This window comes from Megascapheus bottae, chromosome 16 (genome assembly GCF_031878675.1).
Source record: "Megascapheus bottae isolate mThoBot1 chromosome 16, mThoBot2.hap1, whole genome shotgun sequence".
Classification (NCBI taxonomy): domain Eukaryota; kingdom Metazoa; phylum Chordata; class Mammalia; order Rodentia; family Geomyidae; genus Megascapheus; species Megascapheus bottae.
In genome coordinates, this window is record NC_143524.1 from 1919743 (window position 1) to 1934417 (window position 14675).

A 14675-nucleotide genomic window follows, 5' to 3' on the forward strand; every position below is an offset into this window, starting at 1 on the left:
CCATCTCTATAAAGGTGCTCAAACCTTAATTATCAACTCGGAATTTGTTTTACCAGTTGCCTTTTTTTTTTTTTTTTAAAAACACGTAGTTACTAGGGCTTGAACTCAGAACCTCAACCTGGTAGGCAGGGCACCTACTACTTTGGTCACTTTGCTATCTCCTCTCCTCTTTTTTTTTTGGCCAGTCCTGAGGCTTGAACTCAGGGCCTGGGCACTATCCTTGTGCTTTAGGGCTAGAGAACTTCAAGCTCTCCCCTTTGAGCTACAGCACTACTTCAGGCTTTTTTTCTGTGCGTGTGGTACTGAGGAATTGAACTCAGGGCTTCATACATGCTAGGTGAGCACTCTACCACTAGGCCACACTCCCAGCCCTTTCTCTCCCTCTCTTGCCCCCCCCCTTTTGCCAGTCCAAAGGCTCGAACTCAGGGCCTATTCTCTGTCCCTGAGCCTCTCTGTGCCCAAGGCCAGCAACTGTACCACTTGAGCCAGAGAGCCACTTTGGGCTTTTCCTGTTTATGTGGTACTAGGGATTAAACAAACCCAGGGCTTCATGCATGTTAGGCAAACACTCTACCACTAAGCCACATTCCCAGCCCCGTCTTTATTATAAATCCTGCCAAAGGCAGGATTTTCTATTTACACTTCCCACATAGCTAGGACAACAGGTGTACTACATAGTACCAGTTTTTTTCTGGTTGAGATGAAGTCTAGAAAGAACTTTTTGTCTTGTCTGGACATGAACTATGATTCTTCTGGTCCCCTCCTTCTGAGTAGCTAGGATAACAGGCATGAGCCACAATGACTCGAGTCTCAGTCTAAAAAAAAAAGTTATTTCAAAAACCTATCTAGGCTCAGAAGTGGAAGGTCAAAGGGTTAACAAAGGCAGCAGTGGTACTTAATAGATATTATGTTGAAAATGAACTTGTGGGTGGGGATGAGAGGGAAAAACTGGGACAGCAATAGGAGGGGTGATATTGTCCAAAAAGAAATGCACTATGCAACTTTATCACCTTTATAGTAACAATTAAAAAACTGTAATAAAAAGAAACCAATTTAGGGCTGGGAATGTGGCTTAGTGGTGGAGTGCTTGCCTAGCATGCATCAAGCCCTGGGTACAATTCCCAAGTACCACATAAACAGAAAAGGCCAGAAGTGGCACTGTGGCTCAAGTGATAGTGTGCTAGCCTCGAGCAAAAGAAGTTCAGGGGAATGCCCAGGCCCTACCTTAGTTCAAGCCCCAGGACTGGTAAAATAAACAAATCCAATCGAAAGAAAATGTCATACCTGCCAATACGCCTAAATGCAAGGCTCCAAAAGGATCTTTCCCCAAACAGGTAATCTGAACACTAAACAACCGCTCCCCAAACCAGCATAATTCCCTATCTTCTAGCATCAGAGTGAAGTGCAGAAAGTGACCACTCACTACAGTAAAACACACCAGCCAGCATGGCCACGAAGGCAGTGTGTTATGGGAAGCTGTTCTTCTTAGCCAGGTGCTGGTGGCTCACACCTATGATCTTAGCTACTCAGAAGGATGGGATCTGAAGATCAAGATTTGAAACTAGCCAGGCAGGAAAGATTCTTATCTCCAAAGCTGGAAGCGGTGATGCAGCTTAAGTGGTAGAGAGCTAGACTTGAGCAAAGAAGCTTAAGGACTGTACCCAGGCTCTGAGCCTCAAGTCCTAAGACAGGCACCAAACCAACCACCCCCCTTAGAAAATTTTTCTTTTACAGGGCCAGGAGTTTGGCCTAGTGGTAGAGTGCTTGCCTAGGTAAGACCTGGGTTCGATTCCTTGGTACCATATACATAGAAAAGCTGGAAGTGGTACTGTGGCTCAAGTGGTAGAGCTCTAGCATTGAGAAAATCCAAGGACAGTGCTCAGGCCCTGAGTTCAAGCCTAGGACTGGCTAAATAAATAAATAAATACAATAAAAGGAGGTTTGACAGGCAATGAAGAACTTCCAGGCAGGAAGGGAAGGAAGCAGCTCAGATACAGATAAATAAAGACCACATCTTTGCTGTCCTATTGACAGTCCTACTGTCCAACCCCTTGCCTAGAAATCTAAGCATTCACCATAACCAGACCCAGGATGCAGCCTTCATGCCATCTTTGGGAAGCACAGGACTAAACTCTTGAGACAGAAAGGCATACATCAGGGCAATGAAATGATGTCACAAGAGCATGGAAGACACAGCCCTCCAGCTTACCTTTTAGTGGGTTGAAGAAGTTGAAGAAGGACTCATTGGGCACTTGTTTAGTAATTGTTCTGACAGTGCCCCGGCCCTTATGCTTCTGCTTTTTCTTGATGGTCTTGACTGTCACATTTTTCCCTTTCTTCCAGTCGATAGTACACCTGCAGAAGCAACACAGTTTTGTTGATACACTCCAGGAAAACACTATGATGCATACAAGGATCGAGCCACAGGTCTATGCTACACCTGGAAAATCTGATACAACCAATCACTAATCTAAGTATCACACTGTCTCTGAAGTTCATCTGAAGTCTGGCTAATGAAACTGGTGGGGTGCGTCCAACTCTACCCTTAAGCCTTAGGGTTTTTTGGTTGTTGTTTTGTTTTCTTGCCAGTCCTGGGGCTTGAATTCAGGGTCTCAGCACTGTCCTTGGGCTTTCCTCAAGGCTAGCACTCTACCACAGTGGAGCCACAGCTCCACTTCCAGCTTTTTTCTACGTTCGTGGTACAGAGGAAATGATCCTGGGTCTTCGTGCATGCTAAGCAAGCACTCTACCACTAGGACAAATACCCATCCCAAGCCTCAGGCTTTTTGTTGGTGGTGGTGGTGGAGGTTGCAGAGCTTATTAAACTTAGGGCCTGGGTGCCATCCCGGAGCTCTTTTTGCCCACGTCTAGAGCTCTACTACTTTGAGTTACAGCTCCACTTTTGGTTTTCCAGTGCTTCACTGGAGATTTAGTTTCGTAGACTTTCCTGCCCAGGCTGGCTTTGAATTATAATCATCAGATCTCAGCCCCCTAAATAGCTGGTATGAGCCACCAACGACTGGCATTGAGCCCCGGCTTCTTAATGGCAATGGGCATTATACTCACAAGCTGGTCAATTTTTCCTCCAACATGTGAAAAGGCCCATTTAGTCTGCACATTGCACTGCACAGTGGGGCTATCCACTCACGGGTACCAGACCCCAGGTCAATTATGTGAGTAGCGCCGCTGTAAACACAGCTGGCCCACAAGGAATGTGGTCAGGATACCTGTCTCTGATGCTCTGTTACCTTGCACACAGATGATTCCTGGTGCAGCTGACATCTGCTCAAAAACAGATGTGAAAGAAAAAGGTATGTAACACATACCTGTAACCCTGGCACTCCAGAGAAGGATCCAGAAGCAGACCCTGTCTCAGAAGCAAAACAAAAACAAGGGCTGGGGGACACGGCTCTAGTATAATACTTGCCTAGCAAGCATGAGGCCCCGAGTTCAAACCCCAGTCCTGACAAAAACAAATACAATGTAATTAGGCTAGGAAAAGATATTCAAGTCTGAATCCTAGCTACTTAGGAGGCAGAGATGGGAAGGAGTACAGTTCAAAGAGACCTTGGGCAAAAAGTTACCCCGTCTCAACTGACAAACCAGAAGTGGTAGTAAATACAAAGCACAGATAGGGGCCAGGAGTTTGGCCTACTGTTAAGAGCATATGCCTAGCATGCATGAAGGTCCCGGGTTCGATTCCTCGGTACCACATACACAGAAAAAGCCAGAAGTGGTGCTGTGGCTGAAGTGGCAGAGTGTTATCCTTGAGCCTGTCTTTGTCTATCAAGTGTGAATGCCCCAAATATTGTAAATACCGACACACACACTCACCCAGTTATTTTAGACATTCAAGTTGAGTAGGACTTCAATAAAGCCCCAAACTGTATATACAGAGAGACTGGTTTCAGCAAATACACCAAGTATTTTAATTCCAATATAAACAATTTCCTTCCTCCTCAGTCAAACAATCCAATCAGAACTTATTCTAAGCCGAATTTGCTCTTTGGATGTCTATGGGGAATGAAATCAATGTGGATCAAACTGCAATTTTACCAATTTCCAAAGCCACCATCTGATCACACTCCTGGACTGGGACTGATCTGCACAGCCAGCTCAGCAAATATGTACTCAGAGGAACTTCAATTTATGATGTCCAAGCCCCACTTACTCCCCCCACCCAACAGAAACTCAACTCTCTCCATCTGCCCAAGGGGATTTGCATCTTCCAGGTTCAGGCTCCTGGGCTGCACTGCCCGCCTGCCACCTGGTTCAGGACTGCACTTAAATCCTGCTAGACTCTGAGTATTCACATCTTGTTTACGTTATTGTTACTTGCTTTCTTTTGTTTTGAGATAGGTTGCCCTGATTTTTCAACCTGTAGTGAGGGTGACAATGTTGAACTTGCCACACTTAGCGTTTCTTTTCATCTTCAATTCCAGTATCATACCCAGCTGGTTCAGAAAGACAAGTCAAAAAGACATTTTCTTACCCGTCACAGTCCACAATTTCAGGACCTTCAAAGGAGAAGGGATCGGTCTTGTCTGGCTCTGACTTCATCTTGTACGTTTTTGTCAGGACAGGATTGGTAAAGTAGTCATTGGGCTCAAAGTGGAACTCTAACACAAAAGACTAGAGGGGAGAAAACAGTGCCACTTAAAGTCTAAAAATAACTAGCAACAGATTTCACTGGTGACACTGGAAACCACTACTTACAACGAAGCCTCTTTTCCCTCTCAGCTTCCAGAGCACCCTTCAGATCTGAGCAAGAGCAGGTACAAGAAACAGAGAATGGGCACAGACTCAACAGGAAAAAGAAAAAAAAAGCTGGGCACTGGTGGCTCATGCCTGTCTGAGGATCACAGTTCAAAGCCAGCCTGGGCAAGAAAATCCACGAGACTCTGATCTCCACTTAACTATCAGAAAACTGGAAGTGGGGGCAGGAGTGCAGCCTAGTGGTAGAGTGCTTGCCTAGCATGCACGAAGACCAGAGTTTGAAGTGGTGCTGTGGCTTCAGTGGTAGAGCTCTAGCCTTCAGAAAGCACAAGGACAGTGCTCAGGCCCTGAGTTTAAGCCCCAGTACTGTGTAGGACCAGCCAGTGCACTGAAGTACAGAGAATACTCTCAGGCAATAACCAGATTTATAAAGGGACAAGTGAACAAGATTAAAATACAAAATTCCCATATCCAGTAATTCCATCTTGAAGATCTGTTCTACTTGAGGAAAGTAAAGAAACTACGGGAATGCATATATTAATATGCAGATTCTCCTTCAGCCCTATTTGTAAGGAGAAAACGGGAGATGAGCTTGGTGAAGTCATTTAGAGAGACAGTTCCAAGACTGACTGGATTCCATCATCCCTGCGGGTGCCCATGCTTGCAGAGTGATGCTGGGAGCTTTTCAGCACTTTGTGCCTTAGGCTCTCCTCATTTGAACACTCCAAGGATGGCAGTTGAAGGATGAGTGGCCTGGAAAGCCCACCTACTAGAAGCACTATGAGAGAGACAGGGCTACAGCCAGGGCCACTAGAAACAAACCCACCAACTAAAGGGAAATTACGAAGACGTGAGTGTGACTAGCTAAACAAACCACTTCCCCAGAGGAGAAAGAATAAAAATTCTGGAAGGAGGGGTAAGGAAGAGAGGACACAGGCTTCAGGCTGGAACTGGGCCTGCCAGCAACCCTTGGGCCCTAGCAAGCTCAAAGCTCAACAAAGCAGCAGCAAACAGTTGCAGGGACCCGAGGAAGACAGGAGCCCAAACACTTCCCACTGGACTCCACCCACTAGCCATGGACATGGGGCTCTGAGACGTGGAAGGAGGTAAGAAGTCTCTAAGCACCAAGATCCCTACCTCCCAGGCCCTCTGGACATGTCCCCAAGACCTGAAACTGACAGCCACCAGTCAGACCATCAGTCTTATGTCACTGGAAATGTTGTAGCACCGGAATGGAACCCACCAACCACAGGCAGCCAGGCTGACAGGTTACGAACAGTGCCCCCAAGGAGCGTCAGGGCCGAGGCTCATCATCAAGACCAGCGGCCATTTCTTCAGGGTAAGGCAAAGCTCATCTCCCCAAATGACAGGCAGGCCTACTCACTAATACTACTCTTGGAACAACCACTTAAGAGGGGTGGGGAAACATTTGCAATCTTGCCTGCAGTATACAGCTGGGAAGCTTTCTTTCCTTGGCACACTGGATTTCAGTGAAACCACTGCTCATATTTGTGTACATACCTCCTATTCTCTTATCCTACTTTTGAGATGGAGCCTCCTAAGTAAGATGCATGCCCATGCTAATCTCATGTACTCAAGTCATCTTCTCCAACTTCCCAAGTAGCTGAGATTATAAGAACTCAGCATCACATGTAGCAACCTCTCAATGCTCTTAAAACTCTGAACATTTCTTCCAGATATGTGTAACACTGTGAGATACTTAGGAAAAGTACAGTATCACCACCATCTGATAATGAAACACACAGGCTGAAGCTCAGCCCAATATGCACCACTCCAACTCAGGCCTGCTGAGCCCACGCCCCTGGGCCTCATGTCCACATAGCCACATGGCTAACTGTCCAGATTCTCAAGCACAGCACTGAATGCAGGACCACCTAGTCCTGAGTGCCAAGAGCCCAGTTTTCTGCCCTCAGCCCCAGACCCTTAGCCACAAACACATCAGTACTCACCATGGGCTGTCCAGGGGCTGAAAATTTTACTTTTATATCTTGCAGGTGTTTCAAGATTGGTTCATCATATTCCTATTAAAAAAAAAAAAAAATCCCCAAGGTTTAAAAGAGATCACAGTTGCTATGTTCACATGCATGTTTGCCCTTACCAAACAGAAAGATTTGCCCGGGAGTAACTTCAGCAACTCAGACTTGTCCACTAACCATGGGGTCTTTGGGAAGCAGCAATATAAGCCACCACATACCAAGTGTCATCTGTTTCTGCCCAGGACAGAGGTAAACATCATGCCATCACCTGCCACCAACCTAGACAAGTCATCTAGCCTTTAGAACCCGAGGATAGTGGAAGGGCAGAAATCAGAAATGAATAAATCAATTGCTTGCAATGACAGCCAATGACTCCGCTGTGGCAATCAACACCCTGATTCCATAGTATACAGTCATTTCCACAAGAACATGCATTAAGTGCGTCTATGGTCCAGTTTATAGTAGATTATAGATCATGTGTAACCATATCTACTCTTACTAATTGCCCTTATTCAATTCTGTTGTTTGTCATAATCTGCAATTTTATTTATGTTGGTTGTAGGGCTCAAACTCAGGGGCCTGAGTGCTGTCCTTGAGCCTCTTTGTGCCCAAAGCTAGCACTCTAGCACTTGAGATATAGTGCCACTTCCCATTTTTTCTGCCTGGGCTGGCAGATATCTGCCTCCTGAACAGCTAGGTATGTGCCACCAGCCCCTGGCTGTAAGAAAAAGCGTAAAAGAAAGGAAACCTAAATTCTCAAGATCATGTGCTTCACCTGCAACACGGAATCACTTTTGTTTCTCCTGTCCTGGGGTTTGAACTCTGGACCTAGGCGCTGTCATTGAGTTTTTTTTGCTCAAGGTTAGCACTTTACCACTGAAGATACAGCGTCACTCCTAGCTTTTTCTGAGTAGTTTATTGAGTGGATAAGTCTCACAGACGTTCTTGCCTAAGCTGGCTTTGAACCATAATCATCAGATTTCATACCTAGCTCAAGCACCTGTCCTAAAAAGCACCCACCCACTCACTTCCAAGGACCTCTGGGCACCCAAGTAAGGGCACAGTAAGCAAAAGCACAAGGAAGTCACTTTGAAAATCAGACAAGGGGGGGGTGTGGGGGGGAGGGAAATGGGTACGAAGACATGTGAAAGGGTATCAATGTATGTGAATTAATGCACCTTTTATCTGGCAAATATCATGTAAGCCTTTTACTAATTACAATAAAAAAAAAATCTTAAAAAAAAAAAAAAAGAAAATCAGACAAGGGAGAAACTGCCCACCTGTACAAGCTCACTGAGCATGTCCACATTTCTGAAGATGGTGAACCAGAACTCTGGGATTCCTTTGGGATTTGGCTCTTCTGCTGCTTCTTCTTTTTCAGCTATGGCTACTTTACTTTTCATGTCTCCCTATAAAACACAGATGCAAGATAGAACAGCTACTTCAACAAACAACAGTACCTTTAACTCAGTGAACTATCAGACTGACATCATCTCAGTGGATTTCCCATAGTTCTGGGTTGGCATCTCCAAACCACAGAGGGAAAAACACTCAAGCCACTGTACTCAGACCCACCTCTGTAACAACTGAGACTGCAAACGCCAGGAGCCTTGGGCAAAGTTGTCAGTTGCTGGCTTAGTGAGCCATCTGTCACTGATGAGAACCAGGCCCCGCATCCATCTCAAGAATGGACACATGTGGAGGTGTGGGAATGCTCATCTGTAATTCCAGCACTCAGCATGCTGATGGGACTGAGATTTCTAGGCTACCTGGGGCTCAAGGATGATTAGAATCACTTGAACTAATCATGTGACCTCTGTAAGGTAGGCCAAATTTCATCCCACCACTGAGGAAAAGATAATAAAACTATGACTTTGGGTTAAAAAAATGTGTGAGGAAGGCAGTTGTTGGGATTAAAACCTGCTGCTGGCTGGGAATGTGGCTTAGCGGTAGAGCGCTGCTAGCATGCATCAAGCCCTTTCCTCAGTACACATACACAGAAAAGGCCTGAAGTGATCCTGTGGTCCAAGTGGTAGAGTGTTGGCTTTCAGCAAGAAAAACTCAAGGACAAGCCCCAGGACAGGCAAAAAAATTAAAGTCTGGAGGCTGAGTGCCAGTGCTCATGCCTGAGATCTACCTGTTCAGGAGACTGAGATCTGAAGATCATGGTTCAAAATCCATGAGAAAGTTTCTCCAATTAACCAAGGAGCTGGAGGTGTGGCTCAAGTGATGTTGTGCCAACCTTGAATGGAAAAGCTAATGGACAACATTCAGTCTCTGAATTCAAGCCCCAATACTGGCGTGTGCATTAACACACACAAAAATCCCTAAAATAAAAAGGGCTGAATTTGTGGCTCAACTGACAGAGCACTTAACTAGCAAGTAAAAGTTCATGAGTTCAAGCCCCAGAACTGGGGAAAAATACATAACAAAAAAAGAAAAACAGGGCTGGAAGAAGCATAGCCCAGTGGTAAAGTGCTCGCCTAGCATGTGGTGGGGTTTGATTCCTCCGGTATCAAATACATAGAAAAAGCTGCATGTGGTGCTGTAGCTCAAGTGGCAGAACTAGCCCTGAGCAAAACGTATCCAAGGACAGTGCCCAGGATGAGTTCAAGCCCCAGGACTGGTCAAAAAAAAAAAAAGAAAAAGAAAAAGAGTATGTCCAGATTGACAAAGTTAACCTTATGACAAGTTGAGGCTTCCCATGCACTAAAATGGAACTGTCACTAAAGGGTGAACAAGTCACAATGCCGACCCATCCTTAACTTAGCTGTCCCCAGACACATCATGAATCCAGCTGCCAGCTGCCCAAAGCTCCCAAGTTCCCAGTCACTGGGGGTGAGGCACAGCTGCCTTCTGGGCTGACTTCATTTGTGTCACTATCAATCTTTGCTCACCTATCTCTGGGTTTCCAAAACAGTGAGAGGGGCCGTGACTCCCCCTCCCTTGTCATGGTGAGCAGCAGCACTGCCTAAGATAGTGTAGCATGTCACTATTTAGGACCCAACTGTCCCAAACCAAGAGGGCAACCTGCTTTATTCTTAAGATCTTTTTATTAGCATATTAACGATACAGGGGGTTTTGTTTTGACATTTCCATATATACATACTCTAGACCCATCATCTTCCCCCTTCCCTTAGTCTTTCTCCTTCCTAAAACAATTATACTGTTATGTTCTTATACATACACATAAAGTTCTTGGACTAATCACCCTCATGTGCCCTCTTCTCTGGACAGCTGCATTGATGATTTAAGGTTGCTTATTTCTAGTCACACAAGTTACACCTGACTTACAGCCAGCTTGTCTTCTTCCTCATCCTCACTGTGCCACTCTGACTCTGCATCGGTGGGCTCCACATCACCAGTGATGAATTCTCTTCTCTGCATCAACACGAGATCATATTAGAGTTTTAGGTTACCTGGAAACTCACGCGGCAACATGTCTATCCATACTGTATGGATTCAATGCACTCAGCAGTGCCCTACCTTGTCGAACAGAGGCTGGTAGAGCGCGGCGTACTTCCGCTCCAGGTCATGGACTTCCTCATAGAACTTGGCTTCTATGTGTGCACACCGCACCTGCAGCTGTTTCAGAGCATTGATCCTCCTTTTGACCGCTTTGGGTAAGCTAGAAGAGGAACGGGAATAAAACCTATTTGTGCCCACAGAACATCATTAGTAAATAAATTTAGGCAAACAGAAAAACCTTACAAAGAACTCCCAAAAACTGTTGAAGAAAGGACAAAAGCTGCTGGGTATGATGGCTCACGCCTGTAATCCTAGCCATGCAGGAGGCTGAGATCTGAGGACTTCGGTTCAGAGCCAGCCTGGGCACAAAAAAGTCCATGACACTTATCTCCAATAACCACCACAAAACTGAAAGTGGTGCTGTGGCTTAAGTGGTAGAGCTCTAGCTTTAGGCTGAAGAGCTTAGGTACAGAGGCCATGCGCACAATTCAAGCCCCACAACTGATTCTAAAAAACACCCACAGGGGCCGGGAGTTTGGCCTAGTGGTAGAGTGCTTGCCTAGCATGCACAAAGACCCGGGTTTGATTCCTCGGTACCCCACATACATAGCAAAAAAAAAAACAAAAAAAACCCTGGAAGTGGTGCTGAGGCTCAAGTGGTAGAGTGCTAGCCCTGAGAAAGTCCAAGGTCAGTGCACAGGCCCTAGGCTCAAGCCCAGGACTGGCAAAAAAAAAAAAACAAAACACAAAAAACCCACAAAAAACAAACAAACAAAAAAAACACAAAAAACCCCACCCACAGTGGAATTGTGGTTCAAATGCTAGAGTGCTATAGCCTTAAGTAAAAAAGCTAAGGGAGAGTGCTCAGGCTGAGTTCAAGTCCATTACTAGTGTACACATTCCCCACCCTGCCCAAATACTGATTAGTCGGCAGGCACTGAAGCCTCTAGTAGACCATCTCTACCAGAGGGCAGACATGCCCTAAACATGGTCTTTGGATCCAGTAATTCTACCGTCAAGAACTTACCCTAAGGAAATAAGCAGATATTAGAGACTAAAAACAGTGAAGGCGTTCAGGGCCCAAGCATGTCCTGACCACAATCCTGGTTTATGCCTATGCAGAACCACGTAGAAGTCTTCATGCAATGACACTGAGGTGGGAAGATTCTGTTGTATAGTTTAAAACTTTTCTTTTATGTCTATAGAGTATTTCTAACATCAGAAGGAAAAAATTCTAACCCACAAAAATGATTCGTTGAAAATAAAACCCTTTAGCTAGTGGCTGATGCCTATAATCTCAGCTACTGAGGACTGAGGTACAAAGCCACTCTGTGCAGTCCTCGAGACTATCTCTAATCAGCCAACAAAGTATTGGACTGTAGGTACAGTTCAAGTGGTAGATAGAGCGCCAGCCATGAGCAAAAAAGCCATAAGAGGATGCAAGGCTCTGAGTTGAAGCCTGGGGCTGGCACTGAAAGACTGGATGGTCACTAGGAACAGTGGTGCAGATTCCCCAGCTCCATCAGACAAACAGCCACCTAGGTAGGTCAAGTCCTATGCCTTCCACGGTTAAGGACAACTGGCTCTAGGAGGAAGGCAGCACTCTCTAATGCCTTGCTGGCTTCATGTGGCTTTCACCACGACCTGCTCCTCAGTCCTACAGTTCCTCTCAGTGAACGACACTCACCTCACCCATTGCCATGGTCAGAAAACCAGTAACCAACACCCACGCTGGACTCTTCCATCTCCAGACAGTATCACTACATCCTATCAACTTCAACCACCAATTAGCAAAAGTCTGCAAAACCTCTACTGCACATGAGATCTGGGGTTCAATCCCAAGGGCTTCTTATTAAAACAAATATTCCAAAGTCCTGTCTAGTCCCCAAAGAATACTCTAAATTGACAAAGCAAATACCTAATGTCCTGTCCCACTCTAACTGTCCTGGAGGATGCGGAAGACCCCACAGTAGGACTTTTGTGAGGTCAAGCCTTAATTTGACTGGACACAGAAGCCCAGCAATGGCTCATCCCTTTCAGGGGAAGCAGCTCTTCATTTCCATTGCGCAACTAGGTAGGGGCATATGCTTCCTGTAGAAAGTGAAGGAAACAACTCCAGAATTCATATGGGGCCACGAAATAATCAAACAAATAGCTAAGCAAATCTGGGCCAAAAAAAACCATTTTAATACTGGATAATAATTCCACATCCCCAAATAATAAACAGGTTGGTACTGGCAAAGAAAAAAAGGCCTGAAGACTTATAGCAATCTGAAAGTTGACAAGAAAGCCAAATATGCATCTTGGAACAACTGCACATCCATACATCGAAGAATGAAACCGGATCCCTATCTGTCACCCTGCACGAATTTCAACTCAAAATGGACTAAGGACCTCAACATAAGAACCAAAACTGCTCAGTGTCAGTAGCTCACACCTGTAATCCTAGCTACTCAGGAAATAGATTGAGGATTGGGGATTGATGCCAGCCTGGGCAGAAGAGTCCCCATGAGACTCATTTCCAATGAACCACTCAAAAACCAGAAGTGGCACTGTAGCTCAAATGGTAGAATGAGAGCCTGGAACACAGAGAGGCTCAGAGACAACACCCAGGCCCTGAATTTAAACCTCACAAATGGTAAAGCAACAACAAAACCCCAAACCTTAAAACTACTACAGGAAGGAGTAGGACAAACATCAGAACTTATTGGTATAGGCAGGACCTTTTTTTTTTTTTGCCAGTCCTGGGGCTTGAACTCAGGGCCTAGGCACTGTCCTTAGGCTTTCTCAAGGATAGTGCTCTTCCACTTGAGCCACAGTGCCACTTCAAGCTTTTTCTGCTTATGTGGTACTGGGGAAATCGAGCTTAGGGCTTCATGCATGCTCCCAGCCCTAGGAAGGAACTTAGCGTCGTGACAAATGGGAATGCATCAGGCTGAAAGTTTCTGCACAGCAGGACAAAGTTATAAAACTAAAAAGGCAGCCGATAGAATGGGAGATGTTTGTTTACAAGCTATATATTCAGCAAGGGCCTAATATACCCAGAATAGACAGGAACTTAGGAAACCAAACTCCAGCCTCCAGCCAGGTGCCAGTGGCTCCCACCTGTAATCCTAGCTACTCAGGAGATTGAGACCTGAGGATCATGACTCAAAGGCAGCCCAGGTATGGAAGTCCAGTCTGCAAGACTCTTATCTCCAGCTGACTATTAGAAAACCAGAAGTGGCACTATGGCTCAAGGGGTAGGGAGGTATCTTTGAGCTGAAGCATTCAGGGGCAACACCCAAGTCCAGAGTTCCAGCCCCAAGACAGACAAAAGGAACAAAGGTAGAAAGAAGGGAAGGAAGAAAGGAAAGGAAAGGAAGGAGGAGGAGAAAGAGGAAGGGGAGGAAGAAAGGAAAGGGAGGAAGAGGAAGGGGAGGAAGGGGAGGAAGGGGAGGAAGGGGAGGAAGGGGAGGAAGGGGAGGAAGGGGAGGAAGGGGAAGAAGGGGAGAAAAGGGAGGAAAGGGAGGAAGGGGAGGAAGGAAAGGCAGGCTCAATGAACATCCCTGGCCATAAAAGAACTGCAAATCCAAGTAACAATGAGATTCCAGTATGACTGGCCAACATCAAGAATTAGAATAACCAATGCTGGCAGAGATTGGGGGGAGGGAGAATAAACCCTATTACCCACTTGGTGGGAATGTAAACGAATACAAACACTCTGGAAGGTGATTTGGAGATTTCTCAAAAACTAAATATAGAACTACCCTTTGAAAACCGGGCACAGTGGCTCACGCCTGTGATCCTAGCTACTCAAGAGGCTGAGATCTGAGGACCTTAGTTCACAGCCAGCCCAGGCACTAAAGTCCATGAGACTCTTATCTCCAATTAACCACCAGAAAATCAGAAGTGGCTGTGGCTTCAGGGGTAGGAGAGTAGCCTTGAGCTGAAGAGCTCAGGGATAGCACCCGGGCCCAGAGTTCATGACCCACCAAAAAAAAAAAAAGAACTCCCATATGATACAGCCATACCACTCTTGGGGCATCTACCCAGAGCATTACAGGTCAGGATACAGTAAAGACACTTGCACATCCATATTCACTATTCACGACATCCAAGTTATGGAAACAACCCAGATGCCCTACAATGTCAGGCAGAGGCAGGAAGATCAAAGCCCAGGGTCTACAGAGAGTCCCTGTCACAAAAACAAAAGCCCCAGATGACTGGTCCATTGCCAAGACTCATCAGCACCAAGGAGCCAGGCAAACTTTTCTTAGTAAACTCAGAAGCCAGTCAACATAGTCTTTTGCCAAAGCGGTTGATGCGTAAATCCTCTCTCCACCACAGGATGGCACTATGCACCACCCAGCAGCCAATGGACACTCCTTCCAAGCCTGGAGCCAACGACTTTGGTCTTTGGGCCCTCTGGCTCTACAGGCAATGTTGGCAGAATAAAGAGTTGTTTCTCACTATGTGAGTCTTTGGTTTTGAAGTGACATCTATTGTTCTAGC

The 14675-nt window shown here is 45.8% G+C and overlaps 1 protein-coding gene and 1 non-coding gene across 10 annotated transcripts in view; both read right to left on the bottom strand.

Annotated features, from left to right (window-relative positions):
* The window catches only part of Nap1l4 (nucleosome assembly protein 1 like 4), a 40931-nt gene that overhangs the window by 11805 nt on the left and 14451 nt on the right, over positions 1 to 14675 (bottom strand). For all 9 annotated transcript variants that reach the window (XR_016538005.1, XM_090347162.1, XM_090347170.1 and 6 more), the window contains exons 5-10: positions 10200 to 10341; positions 10008 to 10094; positions 7994 to 8122; positions 6687 to 6758; positions 4493 to 4632; positions 2210 to 2355 (exon numbers count right to left, since the gene is read on the bottom strand). Coding sequence is in view for 8 of the 9 variants with exons in the window: in XM_090347162.1 (XP_090203288.1) it covers positions 2210 to 2355; positions 4493 to 4632; positions 6687 to 6758; positions 7994 to 8122; positions 10008 to 10094; positions 10200 to 10341 (716 nt within the window). In the remaining variant the exon portion in view is untranslated. The remainder of the gene's footprint in view (positions 1 to 2209; positions 2356 to 4492; positions 4633 to 6686; positions 6759 to 7993; positions 8123 to 10007; positions 10095 to 10199; positions 10342 to 14675) is intronic.
* On the bottom strand, positions 5870 to 6000 carry LOC150052237 (small nucleolar RNA SNORA54). Its single transcript, XR_016538180.1, has one exon. It is a non-coding gene; the product is annotated as a small nucleolar RNA SNORA54 (small nucleolar RNA).